The 21,645-nt window shown below is 41.4% G+C and overlaps 2 protein-coding genes across 5 annotated transcripts in view; one reads left to right on the top strand and one right to left on the bottom strand.

Annotated features, from left to right (window-relative positions):
- LOC109997501 (regulator of microtubule dynamics protein 2) overlaps window positions 1-16,321 on the top strand; it is a 41,297-nt gene extending 24,976 nt beyond the window's left edge. For all 4 annotated transcript variants that reach the window (XM_020652002.3, XM_020652000.3, XM_020651999.3 and 1 more), the window contains 6 exons: window positions 7,099-7,174; window positions 7,715-7,792; window positions 10,531-10,629; window positions 13,397-13,450; window positions 13,529-13,609; window positions 13,710-16,321. In XM_020652002.3, the coding sequence (XP_020507658.2) occupies window positions 7,099-7,174; window positions 7,715-7,792; window positions 10,531-10,629; window positions 13,397-13,450; window positions 13,529-13,609; window positions 13,710-13,763 (442 nt within the window). In that variant the 3' untranslated portion in view covers window positions 13,764-16,321. The remainder of the gene's footprint in view (window positions 1-7,098; window positions 7,175-7,714; window positions 7,793-10,530; window positions 10,630-13,396; window positions 13,451-13,528; window positions 13,610-13,709) is intronic.
- A 3,680-nt stretch (window positions 16,322-20,001) lies between these two features.
- The window catches only part of cyp1b1 (cytochrome P450, family 1, subfamily B, polypeptide 1), a 7,244-nt gene continuing 5,600 nt past the window's right edge, over window positions 20,002-21,645 (bottom strand). The window contains exon 3 of the mRNA XM_020651989.3: window positions 20,002-21,645. This exon is cut by the window's right edge and continues 1,321 nt beyond it. The gene's annotated coding sequence lies outside the window, so the exon portion shown is untranslated.

Here is a 21,645-nt window from a genome sequence, read left to right as displayed (position 1 = left end):
TCAGACATCAAGTGAAATAGAAGGCCGTGTTTGTTTAGTTAATTAAGAGCAACAGCTTAAAAAAAGCTTAATGCTTAATCCTATATTCACGGATGGAATTTGTAAGATTCTTAAAGCGAGCAGAAACACAGTCTAAACCGAACAGACAGGGTAAAGTAGGTAAAGCCGCACTTTGAGCAGGGAGGAGGCAGGGACTGGGGACCGTGCCAGGCCGTGTTGCAAGGAAGTTTATGTCTGAGGTAGCTGTTTACTTAGCGTACCGATGCCATGAGAAAACTTGTCACCTGCTTTCCTGAATGCCGCCCAGCTCGTCACAGTTTGACAGATGTTTTTTGGTCGCGCTGCCATTCATTTCCTGCTCTGCCACTAAAACTTCATTTAATGGACGGCTTTTCAAACCTTCCATCCACTCTCATTTGACTCTTCTACAGCATGGTGCTCAGCATGGTTCGATGATTTTTAACTTTTCATTTCTTAGACAGATTCTCTGCTCTGTGGAAAGAAATGCTCTTTATAAAACGATGCATGCAACACTTTAGTGACAGTACAGCAGGTAGCAAACATGAGTTTGAATGTATACACCGTTTAAATGACATCTCAGCAACATGAACAATACTATCACAGCTTCAGGATTCTGTAAAGTGTAAGCTACAGAGCAGGTTTTGATCTGTCAATTGTCTCCACTTAGCAGCGTGATGAAAGAACAGCCAGGCGCCACAGTTTTCATCTGTCCATGCATGAAGGGAAGTGTTGTTGGATACACTGTAATTAACACAATTATTGTTATTATTACATCATTGTTTGCAATCATTTAAAAAAACAAAAAATTAAGGTACATTTTTTTTGGCTTGTTGCCTGTATTTTAATAGGACACAGTAAGAAACCACGGGGGGATGCGAGAGGGTGGGGAATGACATTTAGGGAAAGGACTCCAACCTGGGCCACCCACTTGGAGGACTATCGCCTCCATAAATGATGAACGACCTTACTGCGAGGCCATCAGCGCCCCTAGTGTTCGTGTTGAAATGGCATTTTAAGTACTTGTGGTGTTGTACCACAAGGCTGGTTGAAATCATAACATAGTTTATTTGCATGCCTGTTCCTCGCTGAAGAAGAGCGTTTGCTCGAAACGTTCATGTGGCAATTAAAATACAATGTTGGAGTGCAGTTCTAATTGTTTTTCTTATTTGAATTTCCCCCATATCCTTTTGATTTCCAAAAGTGTTCAATGACAAATTTCAAATGAGCATTACACATCTCAAAGTCAATCAATCAACCTTTATTTGTATAGTGCCAATAAACATTCTCTCACGACACTTTACAAAAGAGCAGGTAAAAGACCTTACTCTTTGTTATATTATCTACAAAGAACAAACATTTATTCTAAAAAGAATGATCTTGTAAATGTTGATTACCTGTATTTATAAGTTGTCACTCTTCACAGAGAGCACGTGAAGGGGAAATTGTCCATTGTTTTATCGGTCCAGACAGCATTTCCCCCTAAATATATAAAATATGCTAATAGAAGTCACCAAATTCAATTTGATGGCATTTTGAATACCCGGTCAGCCTCCATAGTTAAGTACATTTGTGGGAAACACTGGCATAGTTTCCTAGCATGGAAGCAAAGGCACCATGCCCCTCATCCTGTGGGTTTGTATTCATCTGCACAGCACGAAGTCAAAGCCCACAGTGAAAGATCTCAGACTGTTATCATAGAAGCAGGGATTACACTAAACAACCAAAAGCTTCTACCCTATTAGAAAGCGTTGATGTGCAGCTCCAGACATTTTGAAGCTCCCACAGTCAGAAACATGCTGCTTCCTCTCTCAGACTGAACACTGTGCTCTGTTTAAAGACCTGAGGTGATGAATGAAGGTGATCTCTGCGTAACAGTCATCACTTCACAAGAGATTACACATACTTTCCCCCTCTGTCATGCACCAGATCTCCCTTCTTTTCCCAGGAGAGTGGATGAGGGCTCTTTTGAAGTCGTGTTTTGGGGGGGCACAGAGCAAAGAGTCAAAGAGCAGCGGTGTGATGTATACTATCAACTTCTCCACAACTCACCGTGTGCATGTCAGAGTGCACACCTCCACCTGTATGCTCTCAGGGTTCATTCCTCAAAAGCACCCTAAGAAGGCTAACATAGAGCTTTCTAGCAAAAGTGAGCTGATGTGTGAAGTTGGGCTTTTGCTTTTGTGTGAGTGAACACGCAGTACGCACGCTCTGGGTTACGTGGAGTGCTTCCGTGACAGCGAGTGTGAAGCCTATTTGTGTAATCTCAGCAGGCTGACGGCTGTGAGATGTGATTGCATTCTTGTATCGCCCCGGCTTTGTTTATAGGTGCGTTTCCAATGATCCCAGCGTGTGAATTCACCCCCGTGTAAATCCCCGACTATAGGGCCTCTCTGATGGTACAAAGGCCCCGCGGATTAAGCGGGGAGCCTGTGGCAGTGCCAGTCAGAGGAGGGGGAGGACGACGGGGTCACTTTGACCTTTACAAAGACAACTTTAATTTCAAACACGTGCCTCTGTTTGCCGCCGACATCGTTACTGTCACCGTGGAAACACTGTGCTCTGCTCCTCTCTAGCCACAGATCCCACATCCCATGCAGAGAAAAAAACACCATCAGTCTGATCCGCCTCACACAGGTTGTTCTTGAATTCCTCGAGTTCCTCCTCCTGTTCCTGTACAAGTTTTAGCCTGGACCCCTTCCTGGCCCTCTCCTTTGAATGAGCTCTCTATGTTTGGATTTGAGAGCTGAAATCAATCTGCTGTTTCCACCGAGCAGCGGACACTTAGGCCCTTTTGTTTTTGCCCAGTAGAGTGGGGGATTTCACTCAGCCGCAGTAACAAACACGGACTAACCTTGCGCAATTAAGTGTTCCATCGGCCTCATGCAGGTCTTCCCCTGTCAAGTGTTGTTGACGCACACCTTCCTCCTCCTCTTGATAGTTCCTTTTTTCTTGCCTGAGACGGCAAAGGGGAGATAGAATTTCAACAGAGAAGAAGAAAGATAAAATAAGAGCTGGTTGGCCCCTGAGGCTTGACACACCTCCCTACACCTTCACATCCTGGCTTCTTATACGCTCGCTCGCCTTACCTGTCCCGGCCTCTCCACTGAAGGCCTGCTGCTGTTTCGCACAATGACAAAAGATCTGTTACACAACACCGAAAACAAAAAGTCTGATCTTTCAGTTGTTTATTTAAAAGAAAATATCCACGGAGGAGACAGGAGATGAGCTTTTATATAACCACAAATAAATCCTCCCACAGTCCAGGTGCAGAGATGAGCCAGCACTGTTGCATTCTGGTCCACTAACCAGGCACAGAGTGATAAAAAAAAAAATTAAAATGTTTTTGCGGCAGCCTGGATATTGAGAAATCCTTCCCACAGCCCTCACCTGCAATGCTGGATCTGGATCATGATTACCGTTTCCCTCTGGTATGCTACTCAAGTCACACTCCTCATCTAACCACCAGTAAGATTTATTACATTTAATCACATCAGCACATTACAGCATGTTATAGACAGACAGGAATGACGTTCTGTTTAGCAATGCTCCTGAAGAAAGGCTGCTTTGGCTATTGACTTGTTGAGTTCAAAGAGCATTATGGGTAATTTTCTGGACTCGACAGAAGCTAGCACTCTTTGTTTCCATCAAATCAAGATTGGTAGATTTAAATGTATTTTATGCAGTCCTCCTGAAATTATGATACAGTATCTGAAAACAGCTTGTATCTACTAAGAGAGAAAGCTATCTGGGATTGTTGTATGAAACAGCATTTACCCGTCTGTTTGCAGGAGCAGAGGCTAATTTTATTATCAGTTTGACCCAATAATGGTGCAAAACGTGAAGGAAATACCTGAACCAGATTTTATGGTTGTCCTTCTGAAAGTTGTTGATATTTCAGTTTAGTCTCACTGATCTGTTTTGACACACTGGTGCTAATAGTTTCTTCCTGCATTGAAATTCTGTCATGCAACCAGACCGTTATCCTTGTTTTTCTTCTTCAAATCTGCATCAAGATGTGGTGGAGAAGCACAAACCACCGGTGTCCTGGCTCCTTTTCCTCCTCGTACAGTTTAAGTCTCTGCTGATAGATTGCTCAAAGCCTTTACATCCAGCAGTGTGTTTTCATTGGAAGCCAGGCAGCACCACACCGACAGATAGCATCTCTGATCCTGTGATGTTGTGGAGCTCTTCTCTCATCGGGCGCCAACCAGCGGCAGCGTGGCCGCACCCTGTGCTACCTTAGGAAAATAAACACGTCTTTTTGGTTACAGTAACACACATTTTTTCTGCCTTTGTTTGCATTGCAGAGAAAATGCAGGGCACTTAGGAATTATGTGGTTAGCGCTTCTCTATCGCTGTTAATTTCCTTCACCGCCCACGCTAAGTAGAAGTGATGATAGTTGGTACAAAGATACATGTTTGCATGATGCTTCACCAAATTGCAACCTCCTGAATCATGTTCTCTTTTTTTATTTTTTGAAGATTACTTGAGCCGTTTTCACACATGCTCTCTATACTGAAAATATCAGTCAGGGTGCACCCAAATTCTTCCTGACATGCTTGTTCAAATGTGCAACTCTTAGAGGGAGGCTTTCCCATGTTGGACAGCAGAGCAACTAGGATGACAATTTCTGTAAAAATCAGTGAAGCAGTTTCATTCCGTGCATGGAGATAACACCAGCCGTGTGCATACAGTCCATTGTCGTGTGCCAGTCACAGGATATAACCATTACTCTCTCCAACTTGCTTGATGTGAATTTCCTGTTAGGTTCTCACATCAGCTCAACCCGATTTCACACCGAAAATGTACCAGGCAACTGGCAGGGAAAATGTGTGTGAGGTCCAAGTGAAAAAATCAGCTGTTTGCGTTCACACATGGAGCTCAGCCAGAAAGCTTCAGGAAGTCGCGGAGAGCTTTGTGCTTGTGTGAAGGACTCATTGGGGTCTAGTCCGACATGCCTGTGACAAAGATTGTTGTACCTGCACCTGTCTTATTCAGAAACCACCTCTTATCATGTTGTTAAAATTAGCATTTTGCCACAGCTCTGTACTTCTAACACTTCTTTTGTTTTTTGTTTTCTTCGTATTGTAATCTGTTGGCATGCTGCCCCTGATCTAACTCCAGACAGTCTCTACAGAGAACAGTAGCCCACTGCCCAATCATGCTCTGTTAAAAACTCAATTCACACATATCAGACACCTCAGTACACACACATTTCCAGATTCCATCTACCATTAGCAGACAACACTGTCAGAGGACCTTTGGACCCGCCGATCCTTCGTATGAAAAGGTGTTTATGTCGCTCAGTGATGTTTGACAGAGTACCAGCAGGATTAAAGCAGCCTTGCGGTGAGAAGTCTTTGATCAGCTCGTCCCTCTCCTCTCCAAACCCACAGCGTCACGCTGACTTACAGATCCCAAAGCTGAAACCGCTCTTTGTTTCCCCTCCACCTGCCCACTGGTCCGAGTCAGTGTTTTAATTAGAGAGTGAGGGAGGAAGGTGAAGCAGCTTATCTCTGCTGATGTTGTCTAATGAGGAGTCTCCATAAAGAAGGTTGAGTGTTGGTATTTTTCAGATCTCCTTTGGTTTCTCATCGTTAGTGACCCAGAGAAGAGGTGGTGTGTTTCTGCATCCCTCCTGCATGGAACTTCACAAGAGGAGAGTCGAAATAACCAGCCAAACTTTAACTTCTAGCTCTGCAACTCAGAAAATGTTTCCTCCACATGCTCAGTCAAACAGCCTTCATTTGCCTGCTATCATAAACATTAATAGTATTTAAAAAGTAACAATTATTCTGAGGAATTAAACCATAGACCGTAGATATTAATGGACGAAGCCTGAGTGACGTCAGACATCTGTTCCTGCAGGGGGCTCTGGAGGCTCATCAGCAGCAACCGCCATGTTGGAAATCCTGTCTCAGCCTAACTTTCAGTCAACCTAACGACAGGCTGAGAGCTGGAGCTGAGGCGGGTTTTAAGCCTCTTGATGAACCGTTACATCGCTTCCACCTGTCAATCATGTCAGCCTCGCCTAACTATGGATAACACGTATCATTCTCAAAATCAAATGGGAGTGGTTTAAATAAATTCACCCCCCGTACAGTGTGTGCCCATGACGACAATAACTACTCAGACCTATTTTGTTTTTTTTACCAGGCTGTAAACATGTTTATTTATGCTGTAAAAACAGCTTTTTTGCCAGTCATCTGTGACTTCCGGTGTTCCTAAAGCCAGCCTCCAGCGGACAGTCGAGGAACTGCAGGATGTTGCAATTTCGCATTGGCTTCATTTTTCAACACTGGAGGTTGGCTGTTTGAATTAAACCCAAGCTGAGAACATATTTGTTAATTGTAACAGCTTGAGCTAGAGTTGTAAATCATTTTTTCTATGGAAATCAACATTTTCACTCTCAATGAGGAAAAACACTATCTAAAACACGTCAAGGGCGGAGGCACACTAAGGCGTCAATGGTGAGGTGTTCAATTTTGCAGAAAACATTGCAAAGACAAAAAACAAACACAGCAAGTATTGCATCCTCAATTAGCCATATTTTTGGTAAGCTAACTGCAGTGACAGCATGAAAAAGAGAACCGGGCGGCTTTCCAGAGCATTCACGATATCTCCTAACAGTGAGACACTCAACAACTCTGCAGTCACATTTAGAAATCTTGGAAAACTACAAAGTGTACTCCATGCCACTCTGTCTGTGTCACATTTAAAGAACCATGGCTGTGGTTGATCACATTTACTGTTTATAAAATATCGCAATTTATATTTTTTGGTTTCTTTCTTTTTTCATTTATTAGCTTTTCTGACCAGTTTCAACTTGGATATTTTTTTCAGATGTACTCTTGAAAAAAAGATGTAAACAGCTAGTTATAGAGTTTGTCACGCGACAGCAGGGAACAAGAAAACGTTTTCATTTTGGGCAACGTGAAGTCAGATTTAAACAATATTCCCTTTTAATAACTTAACTCTTTTTTTATTTCTGCACAAAACCAATTAAAATCTATAAAGGGTTGGTCAAGAAGTGTTAGTTGTAGACTTCTGATTAACACGATATTGTGTGTTCACAGGTATGCCATCATGTGTGGGATCATGGCCGAATACGACACAGTGCAGAACAAGATCAAGAACGGCTACATCTTTAAGGTAAGTGCTTGTTGTGTCTGGGAACATTTCTAAAATGTGTGGCTCCTTGCATTGTGTGTATCCTGCGTATATATTTACGTACAGTATTCAGAGCTTTTCCCATGAACACTTCAAGCCCCACATATCACTTAAGCCTCTAAACCACTCCTACAAGCCCATCAGTTGCATAAGGTAGAGAGTGGAACAACAGCACGTATTATTTCATCTTCTGTCAGCGGCTCCCCCCCAAACACTGTGTACCTGCAAAGCTTCCGACAGGTGAAAGAGACAGAGATAGACTGCCGGAGTGGGAATATATGAAAGAAAAAAAAAACCTGAATCAGTGCGAGGGAGAATGGAAAAGAACGAGGGCGTGTGTGTGTGTGTGACAGCCGCAAGTGTGTGGTCGCTGGGTGAGATTGCGTGTGTGAGAGGTGTTTGTGAAATAGTTGTGGGTTGGTGAAGCAGGACAGATCAGGTCAGAACAGAAGGCAGGGGAAACAGCAGCCGTGTCATGAATCAACAGTGAAAATCTTCTCCCTGTCTGTCTGTCTGCCTCAGGATCATCTGGATAAAGCAATCGAGCTGAAGCCACAGGACCCCCTGTCCTACTACCTGCTGGGCCGCTGGTGCTACGCCGTATGTGATATCTCTACAATCTCACCCTGCATAGACAAACAGTACATTTATGGAGGCTGACACGTCTGCTAACCCACCCACAGTTTCCTCTCATTCATTCCTACTGTTTAGCTTTCCCCAAGGTTTGTTTTTCCCCCTGTGATATTCGCAGAAGTCGCAACGGGAGGTTAACACCAGCCATTGTTAGCTTTAAATCAGATCGGGACAGGCAGATATTTTCATCCTGTTTCTGTCGGGTTCACGCTCCCGCAGTGCATGGCTGGATTGATCACGACTGGTGTTTTTGAAAAGAAAAGTGTGCCTTTTTAGAAACGTACTCCATCATATCTGGAGTTTTTTTGTGAACCGGAGTCCTTGTAAGAAAGGAAGGAAGCTATTACAGAAAGTGCTCAGATTAAGTTTTATAACACTCACCTACGCTGGCAGCAGAGGAGAAGTCAGAGACTGTGCACATTTAGTGCAGCAGTAACACCTGATCTTTCCAGGGATTGAGTTTTTATGGGCTGTCTGTGGTGCGTTCATGTCTAACAATGATCTACTGTTTGTATTCAGCCAGCGGTTCTGTTTCTGCAATGACGCCAAAGCAATGCTACACCTGCAATTAGATGCTGCTTTGATGAATGGTGCGAGGCAGGAACATTACATGTTTGACCCAGACTCTCCTGGCCATAATCATCTCCTCTGGAAAGTCTCCGTGTGCAGGCTACCTGTGGTCATGAATATACAGGGACACTCATAGTCAGGAGCATGTGTCTTTCTGGAACACAAGTAGAACAATGTATAGATTTTTTAGGAAATTAATACCCATTAAGTATTTTTTTATTTTACAAAACTCTGTGGCACACTGAAAATAACTAAATCCCAATAACTGTATTTTATTGGGAGCGAATAACGCGTTTGGCCTGTAGTGTCCTCAGGTTTGTCTGGAACAGGCAAAACCAGTTATTATCTCACAATAAAATACACTAAAGATATTTTCAGTGTGCCTGAAAAGTATGTTCCTGCAACCGTGTACACCTGAGGAAGTATAGGCTGTGCATGAGACACCCTGTTGGCCATTTACATTCTTTTACATTTTTTGTACAGGTGGAAAACCCTTTGCATATATATATATATATATATATATATATATATATATATATATCATAGCACCAGCACGCCTTAGCAAGAACTTAGGGGAATTTAAGAAAGTTAAACATAGTAGGACTGCCCCTAAAATTGACAAACAAACAATGAGTTGAGATGAGAACAGGCTGAGATAAATTCTGGTTTTAAACGGCCAGAAAAAATCTATTCACTCTACATTTAGGATTCATTCCTTCCTGCCATGGTAGCCTTGTTTGTAACACATGAATGATTGAATACATTTTGGTAGCTAGTTAGCTGCTACTAGCCAGTCCAATGCCAACTAAATACATTTAAATGACATAGTCACACTTCAGAGGACCAAAGTGTCAAGGTAACTGCAGACTAAGAATAAGAGGTTACATGTATCTGGTTAGCTCCTCTTTGATGCTAGCCAGTGTAAATGCACAAACAGAGAGGGATAGTGTTCCTGCTGGTTGTTCTGATACATTCAAAATCATAGCAATGATGCTGTTGGTATTATCCCTAACAGACAACTCACTTTCAAGCTGCTACCTCTTGTGATGAAAATTTTATGAAAAAGTTATTTGCAAAAGTGTCTGTTATAAAAAATTATTACGCTCATTTTCACCACAGGGATAAATATATTAACAGCCTGCTTCAAAAACAAAACAGTTTTGTTCTCTGTAGTTCATTTCTTTTTTGATTGTTTAAGTTGTTATATAACTTATCTATTTTGAGTACATTAAGGCTAAAAATTGAGCATAAATTTGTACGATTTTGGGCACAGCTAATTTGACTTAAACGTGAAGTCAGTGTAGCTGATACTAGATTGGCTGAAAGTAATGTGGAGATAACTTCTCCAATATGGCGACCGCCATCATTTTGCTTCAAAACCCCTTTTCAGAAACCAATGGTTGACTGACACTTTGTCCATGGTTTATACAGTTTTATACAATTATGCAACCATGTGCTTGTAAAACTTTTATGATGAAGTCTCATTGCTATAGTTATCAATCAAACCAATCAACCAATCAAAAGTGTTCTCTCAAGATGCTTTACAAAAGAGCATATGGGATAATATGCAGGAAAGATTTCTCCTCTGTATTCCTAGTTAGTCTTTCTCTAAACTATAGTGTTGAAGATGTTAATTGTAACCGCCATGAAACTCCAACCTTTTTCTGATGCATTCATAATGAAATAATATCAGGACAGACTGGTCGATAAAAGTGTGTTTAGACCAATAGATGCTATTGGTCCATTGGTTGATATAAAGCAAGTAATTCATTTGGTTCCTAAACACAGCATTGTGGCTTGAACCAGCAACTGCTGTACTAATCCAGAAATCATTAGTCTGTGGACACGCTGATATATAAAAGTACTGACAGTTGAACTGCAACTTGAAGTATTTGTTTCATCTTTAAGAAGCTTAAGATTGTTGATCCCTTTCTAAGATTTTTTCAAACAGGGGAAATGTCGCTTCGTTTGATTGCTTTAGTGGATAAAGAGTTGTCGCAGTGATGTAACTACACATAATGAAGAGTGTGAAACTGCCTTAATACTTTAAAAAGAGACAAATGTGTTACTGCTTTTCAACCACATGTTAAGTAATATGCAGATTTGTTATTTAACTTGAGGTGTTTATTATGCAGGTGGCTCAGTTATCATGGATTGAGAGGAAAGTGGCTGCAACATTATTTGGAGAGCCCCCAAGTGCTACCATTGAAGATGCCCTGAAGAACTTTCTAAAGGTACTTTGATTCAATCATTACGTGGAGCACTGTGTTTACATGTTTCACACCTCAGGTATGCTAAAACAAAGTAGTTCTAACAACGTGTCGTAAATGTCTGAATTAATAGTGTTTCTAGTGGTTTCACACCACATTCAAAGGACCATAAAAGCCTGAAATCAAAGGGAGAAGGAGGTGAGACCCACCATTCTACCTTTAACGAGTGATCAAAGTAGCTGTGAGGACTCAGATGAAATCCTGCATATTTTCTCTCCTTCACACACAGAAAAATACACTGCAGAGATGAAGGTTAGGGTGGGGGACTTTTGGTTTTAGACAGTAACTGAGTTTTTTGGCAGTGGGTTTGGATCTGACCTCGGCCCTACTCCATGTCATCCCCCACTCTCCATTCCCAACATTTCCTGTCGCTCTTCAGCTGTCCTAAATAATGAAGGCAAAAACAGCCAAAAAAACTGGATACAATATGATACAAAATGTTCCTCTTTGATTGTGTTTCTTTTCTCCTTTGTTGTGATGCTTTTAATTACCTTGTTGCTGAAAAGTGCCATACAAAAAAAATGTGCCTTGCCTGTGAAGATACGATAAAATATACAAGGCATTAGAAACAAACAACATGTAAACAAAGAAGCACTTACAGATGTAAACCACAAACAACATATTGCACAAGAAGATCTGCATAAAAAACATGAAGGAAAAAAAAGAAGATGACGCCATTACATCACTCACACAACCCGAAGAATCATGATTCAAACGTTGGTTCAAGTGAAAAGTTCAGCTTGCATTGGGGGACTGTGTTTATCTGTGAAGGAAGGGGGTCTCAGATCCTGACAATCCAACAAGTAAGAAATAAAAAAAGTACACTGACACCCTTAGTAATACCTACAACAAGTTCTGCATACACATTAAGAATCTGTAGGCGGGGGCCAGATGTTGATAGTGGAACTTCTGTTTGTTGTTCTGGTCTTTTTTGTAGACCAAGTTGTATCCTCCACTCGTGTTTCTCCAGGCTTTGACTGTTTGTAGTTGAACAGTCCAAGTAGACATGAGACTTGTCTTAGTTGGACTGTAAACAAAAGCAATACAAAGAAGAAATTACTCTTTGCAAGAAGTCATTTATTGCTAGCTGCTGGCTTCTCTCTGAAGCTCTGAAAAGTTGGCCATCACTCACAGAGACTGTGTTGTTGTTTCAGACGTTAGCTAATGGCTTCTAAAATTGCACCTTTAGAAATGCTTTCACTCAGTGTGTGTGTGTGTGTCCGGTGAACTTAAGTAAGTGAAAGTAAGGTGAAATATCCCATGGATCATTCGTGTTTTTACGATCCTGTTGTTAAAATGATGGCATACTCTCTCCTGAGCTGCCCTGATTAATAAAACATGTTTGTCTAGCGCTCACTTGCAACATGTCTGCAGGTCGCTCATGTTCCCCGTTTTCAAAGAGCAAACGCTCAATATTTGGAGAGGCTTAATCTGTGATTCCACAATCCACATGTTTGTATAGCGCAGGAATGAATGTCTCTTCTGGCCAGTGTTTCTGTGCATGCCCTTTCTTCATGTCTTATGTTTGTCATCCGTCTACTTTGATTGAAGTGGTCCATGTTACAACTTGTTGCTGGTGACCTGGGGGAGGGCGGCTGTGTAGCTGTAACAAATACATCCAGGTTATCAGGTGATCAGGATCAGGTAATGCCTCTTTAACCAGTAGTAAAGGCACTGGTCCTCTCAGCAATGGTTCTGTAGGTCACCCCCGCCACAAACCAATGGCTGTACTGGTCTCCAGCGTCTAACGGGTCACTGGTTCCCTCATGTCTTATCAGTGTTTATACAGGTTCCTTTGCCTTGAACCAGGTATTATACAGGTCCCCAGCTTCTAATTCTTGTTTGCACAGGATGGCTGGCCTCCAACCAGCAGAAATACAGGACCCCCAGATTCTAACCAGTTTTTGAACAATCCTTGAGTTCCTTGAATCAGTTATTATACCGTCCAGAGGCCTCTGACCTACAGATCCCGAGCCTCCAACCGGCGGGTCCCTGGCATTTCAAGCTGTTAAAAATCAGTAGTTACACAAGTCCTCCAGCATTATACAGGTCACCCCAGTCATAAAAACTGTGTTTGAGTGGGTCTCCAGGCTTTAACGCTTGTTTATCTAGCCATTAGATACGTATACTAGGGCCGTGTAACCAGTCAGAAAGCCCCCCCCCCCTCTCTAGCCTTACCATGCAATACAACCTTTCAGGGATGGTGATGCAGTAATAAAAATGTTTTCTAAATTAAAACCTTTGAGATGTGGATGTGATTGTCATATGTCAGGCATTTCAATTTGTACTAGTCGCTAAGTTACCATGGCAACTTCCATCATGAGTTTGCTTCAACACAATAAATGTTTGTGTGATTGTAGAGATAGGACAGTGGGTAGAGTCAGAAATCGTGGAGAGAGGGGGCGCAATAGCCTAGTGGTTAGTGTGTGCGCCCCATGTACAGAGGCTGTAGTCCTCCAAGCGGACAGCCCAGGTTCGAATTCGACCTGTGGCTCCTTTCCTGCATGTCATTCCCCACTCTCTCTCTCCCTGATTTCTGACTATCCGCTGTCCTGTCTCAAAATAAAGGCATAAAAGCCCCCCAAAAAAATAGAAAGTGTGAGGAAAGACATGCACGAATGGAGCCACAGGTCGAATTCAAACCTGGGCCACCCGCCTACAAGACTCAAGGCCGCACACTAACCACAATAAATGTCTTTTAAAGCTGAAATAAAGTCTGTTTTTTACTCAGGTCGAGGAGATCCATCCGGGATATTCCAAATTAAACTTTGTGTTTCTTGCAAAGGTCAGTACCACATGTTTTGAGACCACGCTGTGCTGTTGTTGCAGTACTCTGACTGTTGTTTGTCCTTGTGTTTGACAGTGCTACAAAGACCTCGGGCAGAGGGAGAGAGCGAGGAAGATGTGTGAAGCTGCAAGTTCAATGAAAGCTGAGTCCAAAGAGGTTCGACCTTCTCCCTGTCCTGATCCATTACTGCACTCATATCTGACTCGCTCTCTTTCTCAGTAAGGATTTTCATATGAAAATGTTTTTTGTTCCTCAGAATGAAGAGGCACAAAAGGAGCTGGATGTCCTCTGCCCGGCTTTGGGAGTGTGACCTCAGCAGCAGGCGACGTATTTTCCATATGCTGCTGATAGCATGAATGTGTGTGAGCATTTGTTTGTAGTGTTTATTCAGAAGCCATCATGATGATTCACTCTGTGAGTGGAGGGTGCTGTGAGTGTTGATGTTACCACATTCAGACCCGTCCTCTGTGGTTTTAAATCAGAACTTGTTTTCTTTTTTTTCTGTTTTTCTTTTTGATATTTTAAAAACAAACCTTTCTTGTCTGGTTGTATAAAATCGGATAGCTAATAGGTTTTCCCTCTCTAATCTAATCAAGTAAGTGAAACTGGAATAATCATAGGTTATAGTAAACAACTTCTGATCGTAGCTTCTATATCTAGCAGGTTTGTATATTCTCAGTGGCTGTGTGCAGCAGCAGCAGCGTGTAGCAGACAGCCTCTCAGGTGGCTGTGCTGACACTAAAGTGTGTCTCCAGGATACCGTGAAAACAAAAACGTGACACTCTTAAGGTGACCCACAGGACTCTCTGTTCTTCCTCTTCCGTCCTGTTTCCTTTTTTCTTTTTTTTGTTACGTCTCCAGAGAAACATTTAAGAGGCAATAACAAAAAATATCATCAGACAATGGTGCACCCAAACACGGATGTAAGAATGCCCTGACCTCAGAGCGACCTCTTCACCTTGCCTTCAGTCAGAACAACGTCAGCGCTCCCTGACTACATTTACAAAAGCTAGAATACTTCAGGACAGCCTGACCCGAGATGGTCTTTGACACATGTCCTTCGCAGCGGGAGATTTTCCCTCTCAGTTGACATGATTTAAAAAAGATCTTCATCAATCAAAGATGGTGGACGAAGCGACAGCCTGACCCTTTAATGACAGTTTTGCCAGTTTAAATCACTGCTGCGTGTCAACGGTAAAATGGAGCAGAACAGACATGGCAGCTTCCTTCTGTGCATGACGATCGCACCGGTCGTGTGTCGTTTGCAGGATACACTCACTTTACTTTTACTCGAGGGCTGGCAGGAAACAGTCGGCGTGGAGTCGTAATTGCAGTGCTGATACTGAAGTGTATCCACGGGATGCCAGGTTTTATGTTCGAAAACGGCAATACATTTTTAGAGATTTATATCGAGCTCTGACTCTCACAATTTTGCGTCTTTAATTGTTTTTTTATCTGTGAAATTTAAAGTCAGTTTTATTAAGAGGTGTATTACTACAAACATTACATGTATCATGAGGACTTTTTCCAGGGTCACACCAATCAAACTGTTAAAGATACCTTTAAAAACTGTAATGTGCAAAGAAAGCTTCTGGTACGCTGTGTGTATATCAACTGTTATACCTGATCAGGTTTAATTCAAGATTTACTGGAGTTTCAAAACAAAAAGATTGAGACCATGGGGGCTAAACTCTTCTAGTAAAAAAATCATGATTGGACTTCCTTATTACTCCAAAGAACAAATATCATGTCATCATTTCTCTGTGTCATGGAGAGTTAAGCCGATCGCTCTGCAGTAAAACAATGATGAGTTTAAAGCAGAGGCTGCAGATCATGTTAAAGTCTCATATTCTACATTCCAACAGTAATGCATCTTAAAGGAAGAATATACGGCTTTTTGGATTCAGTAGATGTCGCCCTTTAGCACCAGCATGAAACCAAAACAAACTGCTGTTTGGTCACACCTTGGTAACCGCCGCTATACTGAAGCCTCCGCTCTCACACACCTCCAACCTCTCTCCACTCGTGTTCACATGAAGGAGTTATCAATTAGAACGCAACATAATTAAGCACCATTCAGCGCAAGCTGCAGACAAAATTGTCCTTGTCTCGAGCTGGGTTGTTGTGTTAGCAGGCTAATGTTAGCACACTTTGGTTAAGCTATATGTTATATGTCACAGAATGACTGTAATCTAAATACACTTACATGACATCCAAATAAGCAGTGAGTATGTTCTTCTTCTTTTCTCTAGTCCTTGACTAAAACAGCTTTATACACAAGGACGTCCCATCCATATAAACATGATGTAAACACGGCTCTGACAACAACACAGCTGACTGGACTCGAGCTTCTCACTCATTGTAGACAGTCATGACTCAGAGAGACATTTACACAGGATAAATGATTTCTGCTCTATTTATGTGTACAATATCACATGTGTCCTTTAAATATGATCTCATCATACTTAAAAAAAATAATGCTCAAAATAATTCATTTTATTCAAATGCATTCCTGATTATGTTCAAGTTGTGTTCACTGAATCTAGTTAAATCTTGTTGTATGAAAAGTGAGATTTTAGCTTCTTTACTCTTGGGATTTCTTTTTGATTTAGATCCTTTAACTTAATTTTTATTGTTAAAAATGGGTAAAAACTACAAGAACTTCTTATTTGTCACTTTACAGATTTGTCTTCCAGCATAACGAATGTTTTTGATTTGATTCAAACAAGCCAAAGTAAGTTCAATAACCCTCAAAGTTATATCACACCTGACGCACTACAAAGAGACGGTACTGTATGGTTTATGACAGGCGGTGTGCACTGAATGATGAATGGTACAGGACTCTATCATTAAATCTGTGAAACAGTTTGTCATTTGTCTTGTTTGTGTGCTCGTTAGTTTGATAGCTGTTTATGAGGAATAGCCTCTGCAATTACTTTATATAAGCTGTAACTTACTATTAAAAAAAATTGTTATAAAATATATAGATCTTAATCAGCAAATATTTATCAAGCAGGCTCCTGCATGACGATCAGCGGTTGTCGAGGTTTTTCCCCCACACTGAACATTTTGTGCCAAAGCAGAGAATTTGTTTCCGCGTCTGATTCAGGCCAACCTGCCTCCAGTCGAGTCATGTCTCCGCATTTCTCTCCATGCCAGATCCACTATAAATGAGAGCCTCCGTAATGAGCACAGGTGTTTGTTTACACAGCCATGAAAACAGATTTTATAACCCTCCTGTGTGCTCTGAAGCTCAGGCTCACACACAACGACAGCTTTTTTTCCTTTAACATGAAGGGGACTTTGGATGTTTTATATTTATGCACAGGCATCGTATAGTATGTTCCTGCACGATTGCATCTAATCTTTTAATCTGTACATGCTGGCTCAAAAGACAGGACTCCGTGTTTCATAAGAATTCAAAGGCTTCCAGACTTTCTCTCTTGAAAAGTCCAGACAGGTAGATTCTCTGACAGTTTTAATGACTCCTCAGTCTTTTACTTTTTACCAGGCTATCCCTGTCTGATCTCTAGTTTGTATGTTTTGTTTTGCAGAGTAGCTTGAGAAGACATAAAACATCTTGTGGACGTCCCTAGCAAAGGTACAGCTGCATGTTAAGGCCCTGAAACACCAAGCTGAAGGCAAAGAACTAGTGGCGACGAAGGCCACCTTAGCTACACTGATTAGGATAAGAGGTAGAGGACAACTATTTTTGTTGAAATATATAAAACTTTCTATTTGTTTAACCTTTTCAGAGGCAGTGAATAAAAACAACTTTGAACGGGGATTGAATGGATGTAAGGGAGTAATGAATGGATGTAATTCCTGCTGGCCAGAAATCTGACAAATTGCAGGTTTTGTTAAATATATTTAACAAATTAATTCATTAGAAGTTAAATTTGAATCTAAGCTGATCTCACTGTTTCCAATCTCTTAGTAAACCAGATGCTTACAGAAGACCAGTGGTTCCCAACCTTATTCCTTGGAGCCTGTTTCCGGAAAATACTTGTACAAATAGATGTTTTCCTAAATACTTTATGGTCCCAATCTTTTCAGGTCTGTATCAATACAGCCCAATTTTCAATTAGTACATTATGGATCCATTTAGAGATAGACTGATGACAAGGACAAGTTGTGCTTTTTGGGGTGTGGCTACCCATGAATTACATGTTCGCTACAAGCGGCAACTGATGGTGTTCCAAAATGAAGACTATGCAGGAGTGCAAAAAAGTGCAATTCCTTAAGTGTCCACTCGGGACTGGCTCTAAAATCCCTGGTAGTTACATACACACCTATGTTAAAATTCCCGTTTTGACAACCAAAATACCCTTTCACACCTATTTTTGGGCTGCTATGTAAAGGGACTGTCAGTATTAACTCCATTCATACACATTCATACACCGCCAATGAAGCAGAAGGAGCAACTTGGGGTTGAGTGTCTTGCCCAAGAGTTTTCATTTCCTTTTTGGCACATGTCATAACACACAACATTTTCTGTGAACGTCCTTTTTTCAAAATTTTATCCCAATCCATGTTCGGAAAGGAGCAGGGAGAAGAATAAATCATATTTTTCCCGCCCCTTACTCAAAAAGAAAACAAAAAATATCTGGTCTGTCCAATTACCGTACCATGGCAACATAAAACAAATCGTACAATTTAGAATCTTTGACTTCACGTCCACATAAATTAGGAGGGAAAACACACAAAACACACTTTACTGCTAACTTCATACAGTCTAATAATTCTCTCCTTGTACATTTTCTTAAAGTGAAATATCCAAACACAGCTCTTCAAATCATTATTTAAAGATGAAAAAGCAGCAGAAGCTGGGGTTCGAACCCCTGACCTTCCATTTGAGGGACGACCGACTGAACTGCTGAGCCTCAGCTGCCCCATAGTTCATGTTTTTATCAGCACTCTCTGTACAGGGGATACTTGTTATTCATCTGTTTTGTTTTTTAATGAAGGGTGAGAGTTATGCATAATTAGGGGCATGGCTTATTTGACTTCAAGCAGATGCGTTGAAGCTGTGTGCCAGGAGGCTTAAGGCCCGCCTCAACACATCCTCTTTGCCTGTAACTACTGAAGGTGAGGTTGAGAGCATTTTCAATACGGCAACCGCCATCACTGAGCTTCAAAAGTGGATGAAGTCACTGAGACCAGGATGGAAGACATCGCTCAGTCGTCTGCGTATATAATGCCTCCAAAATGAGAACATCTTACGTCTGTGTGTTATGCAAACCAAGTGGTGATGTTTAAATGTTATATATAAACTGATTTTAGAGGGTAAATTACTGATTTCCTTTCGTCTTTCTTATTCTGTTCTGTTCTCACCTGAACTCGGCCTCCTTTGCACAGAGCAGACTTGACCTGGTCTCGATGTATCTTCAGATTCAACTGAGATCTCAGAGCTATTGTTCCTTTCATTCCTGAGCTCCTATCAGTCAGTGACCTTCTCTGAGAACATCACATCTGTACCATCAGCCAACATTCACCCAGATCTGTGAGTGTCCCTCCATTCAGAGCCTGAGCTCAGGTATGTCTCTCTCTGTTACACAACCTGCTGTGTGTTCGAGCTGTACACATGTACATGTTTTATAATCAGCCAGAGACATTTATGCTGATCTGTTAATGCCGTCCTGACAGGTCTAAGCTGTAGAGACGTAGAATGAGTCTTACAACTACTGCATGTGGTATCTCATCTTTCTCAGCAGGCATATCCCACCACTGCCTTTCTCCTCATACAGGGCACATGCTTAACTGTGCAAGATATGACATTACTCCGATAATCCTCCACTTTACAAGCAGATATTCTCGTTTTCTTAGTGTTGCATGTTGCAGATTAAGACAGGAATACTTGCTTCCTCCTGCAGCTTCCTGTAATGTAAGAAGATAAACATAACAAAAGCAATCACTCCCTGGAGGCTGATAGTGTCTGCTGTTATAACTTGAGTCATTATCCCTCTGAGTCTGGGACATAAACCATGACAATGTCAGCCTTTTTTTTGTCCTTTTTAGGTCGTATTTGTTGATTACTTTGACTCCTTTATTTGCAATAAAGAGGATGCTCAAACTTCCTCTGCTGATTCCTGAAGATTACAGCGCTTCTGCCCATGACTTCCTTGGAACTATTTAGTCTCCAGATTTAATTTTGATTTTAATTGTAAGGAGAACAGAGCTGTATCAGTAATCATCTACAGAAGTTTTTATCTCAGTTTGTCACGCACTCTGAGAGTAGGCAGGCTGGTTGGCTGCATGGACAGGATGTTCTGGCAGGGTGAGATAAAACGTAGTGCAGGGAAAAGGGATCTCCCAAACACTTCCCTTTTGTTCCCACCTGACATGGCAACCTGCCAGGTGCTCACTACAGACAGAGAGAGAGAGTGTGTGTATGAAGGGCTCGTCACACGGCTGTCAAATCTAAAGAGCACTTCAAACAAACCTACAAGAACATAATATATACAATTCTTTAGTCAGAAAACTTCAACTGTCCTCATCATTTCAACTTGAGCTTGTTTAAGTAAAAGAAATCAGCATGAAACAAAAAGTTTCATTTAAGTGTCCGTTTATTATGTTTCTGTACATCGTCATTCAGGCAGAAATACTCACAGGAGCAATGTCGCAGCTGCAGGTACAGTTTGTGTAGTCCAAAGCTTGAAGTAGGAGTTATGAATGTTTAAAGGTTTTACAGTTCAGAAGCATATGAGGTAAAGACACTGTGAATGTTTGGCTTTGAGGAGCTTCTTGACCTCCGGCTTGTCATTATTCACTCATCACTTTCAGCTTTTTTAAATCAGTTGCTTTCCTGCATTTTACACCCTATTATTGTCTCTAATAGGTGATATTATGCAGTATTTTAGAGCATGTCTTGGATGTCTGACGACAAGAACATGACTCCTGCAGTGGATGAGTTTTAAAAAGACCATGCAGGACTGTCATGTTTTCATCGTTGTACACTATCTGTAGAATGCTGTGTGTCAGCGTTTTAGTTTAACTGCGTTCAATCTATGGATTTATTGCAATGACATACTCTAATATTCTAATATTGATGAAACCATGCCGACTCACACTTCCTTGAGGTGACCTCAGGATGTCGTTCATCCAAACAGAATGTGCTTCTGCATCAAAATCCTGCATTGCAATTAAACCAATCACAGCCCTCTCTTATGAATCCTGCTGTGCTTCGCTAAGCTTCTAAAATGAATTTGGTACAAATGAAGAAAATCAAATCAATTACTAGACATACACTTCATTAGTTTACGTGATAAGTCATTTCCTGGAAAAACTACACTGGCAACTACTCTCACTGCAGATCAAACACCTAGCTGTGGGAGTGTCACCCACCTGGGGGAGGGGTTACTGCCCTTTGTGATGTCACAAAGGGAAAATCTCCAAACAGCCTGTTTGAGCACACATTTTTAGAAAAGTGGAGCAGGCAAAAGATGGAGAGGATGGACTTTTTGATCATTGGGGGGTTTGTAGACAGACTAGAGACACATATGAGAGTTAGAGAAACATGGTGAAGTGTATTTTGCACAATATGTTACCTTTAAATTAAACATTGCAACCCACCTAGCCACCATTAAAGATGCAGAATACATAATAAATGACTAAGGAAAAATATGCAAATTATCGTAAAACCTGAATTTGGATTGAGATGTTTTTTATAGGATTTATTTTACCTTTGTGTTTAAATCAGGGAAGAGTTTTGTTTGTTTACCTTTGTTCACCTGCGCTGATATCTGATCAGAACTTTTAGCCGAGCACAATTGAAGAATTGAAGAATCTTGGAAGTTGGCTGTCGATCCAGGAATGTGTCCTACTTGGCAGAATCAATTTGAGCTAAATTCACCTCTTATTTCACAGATTAACCTGAATTGTGTTATTCCAATGTGCTTTTAGCAGGATGCCAAAAAACTCTCCTAATCCCAAACTTCACAGTCAGTGCATCAGTCTCCCATGCTGAGACAGCAATCAGACAAGTCTACACACACACACACACACACACACACACGCACGCGCTTACAAAAATAACTGTGAATATTTCTCAATACAAACATGGAGTAGAAATCACTGGGTTACTGGCATGGAAGTTAAAGTGAGCAGCATTCAAAGAGAGGAATAAAGGAGTGAGTAACACTGATCTAACATGTGAACAGCAGGTCACAGACAGGTAAGCACGCTCCTCACAG

The sequence above is a fragment of the Labrus bergylta genome, chromosome 10, assembly GCF_963930695.1.
Source record: "Labrus bergylta chromosome 10, fLabBer1.1, whole genome shotgun sequence".
NCBI lineage: Eukaryota > Metazoa > Chordata > Actinopteri > Labriformes > Labridae > Labrus > Labrus bergylta.
Note: the sequence above shows the minus strand (reverse complement) of the source record. Positions and strands in the feature narration are given on the sequence as shown.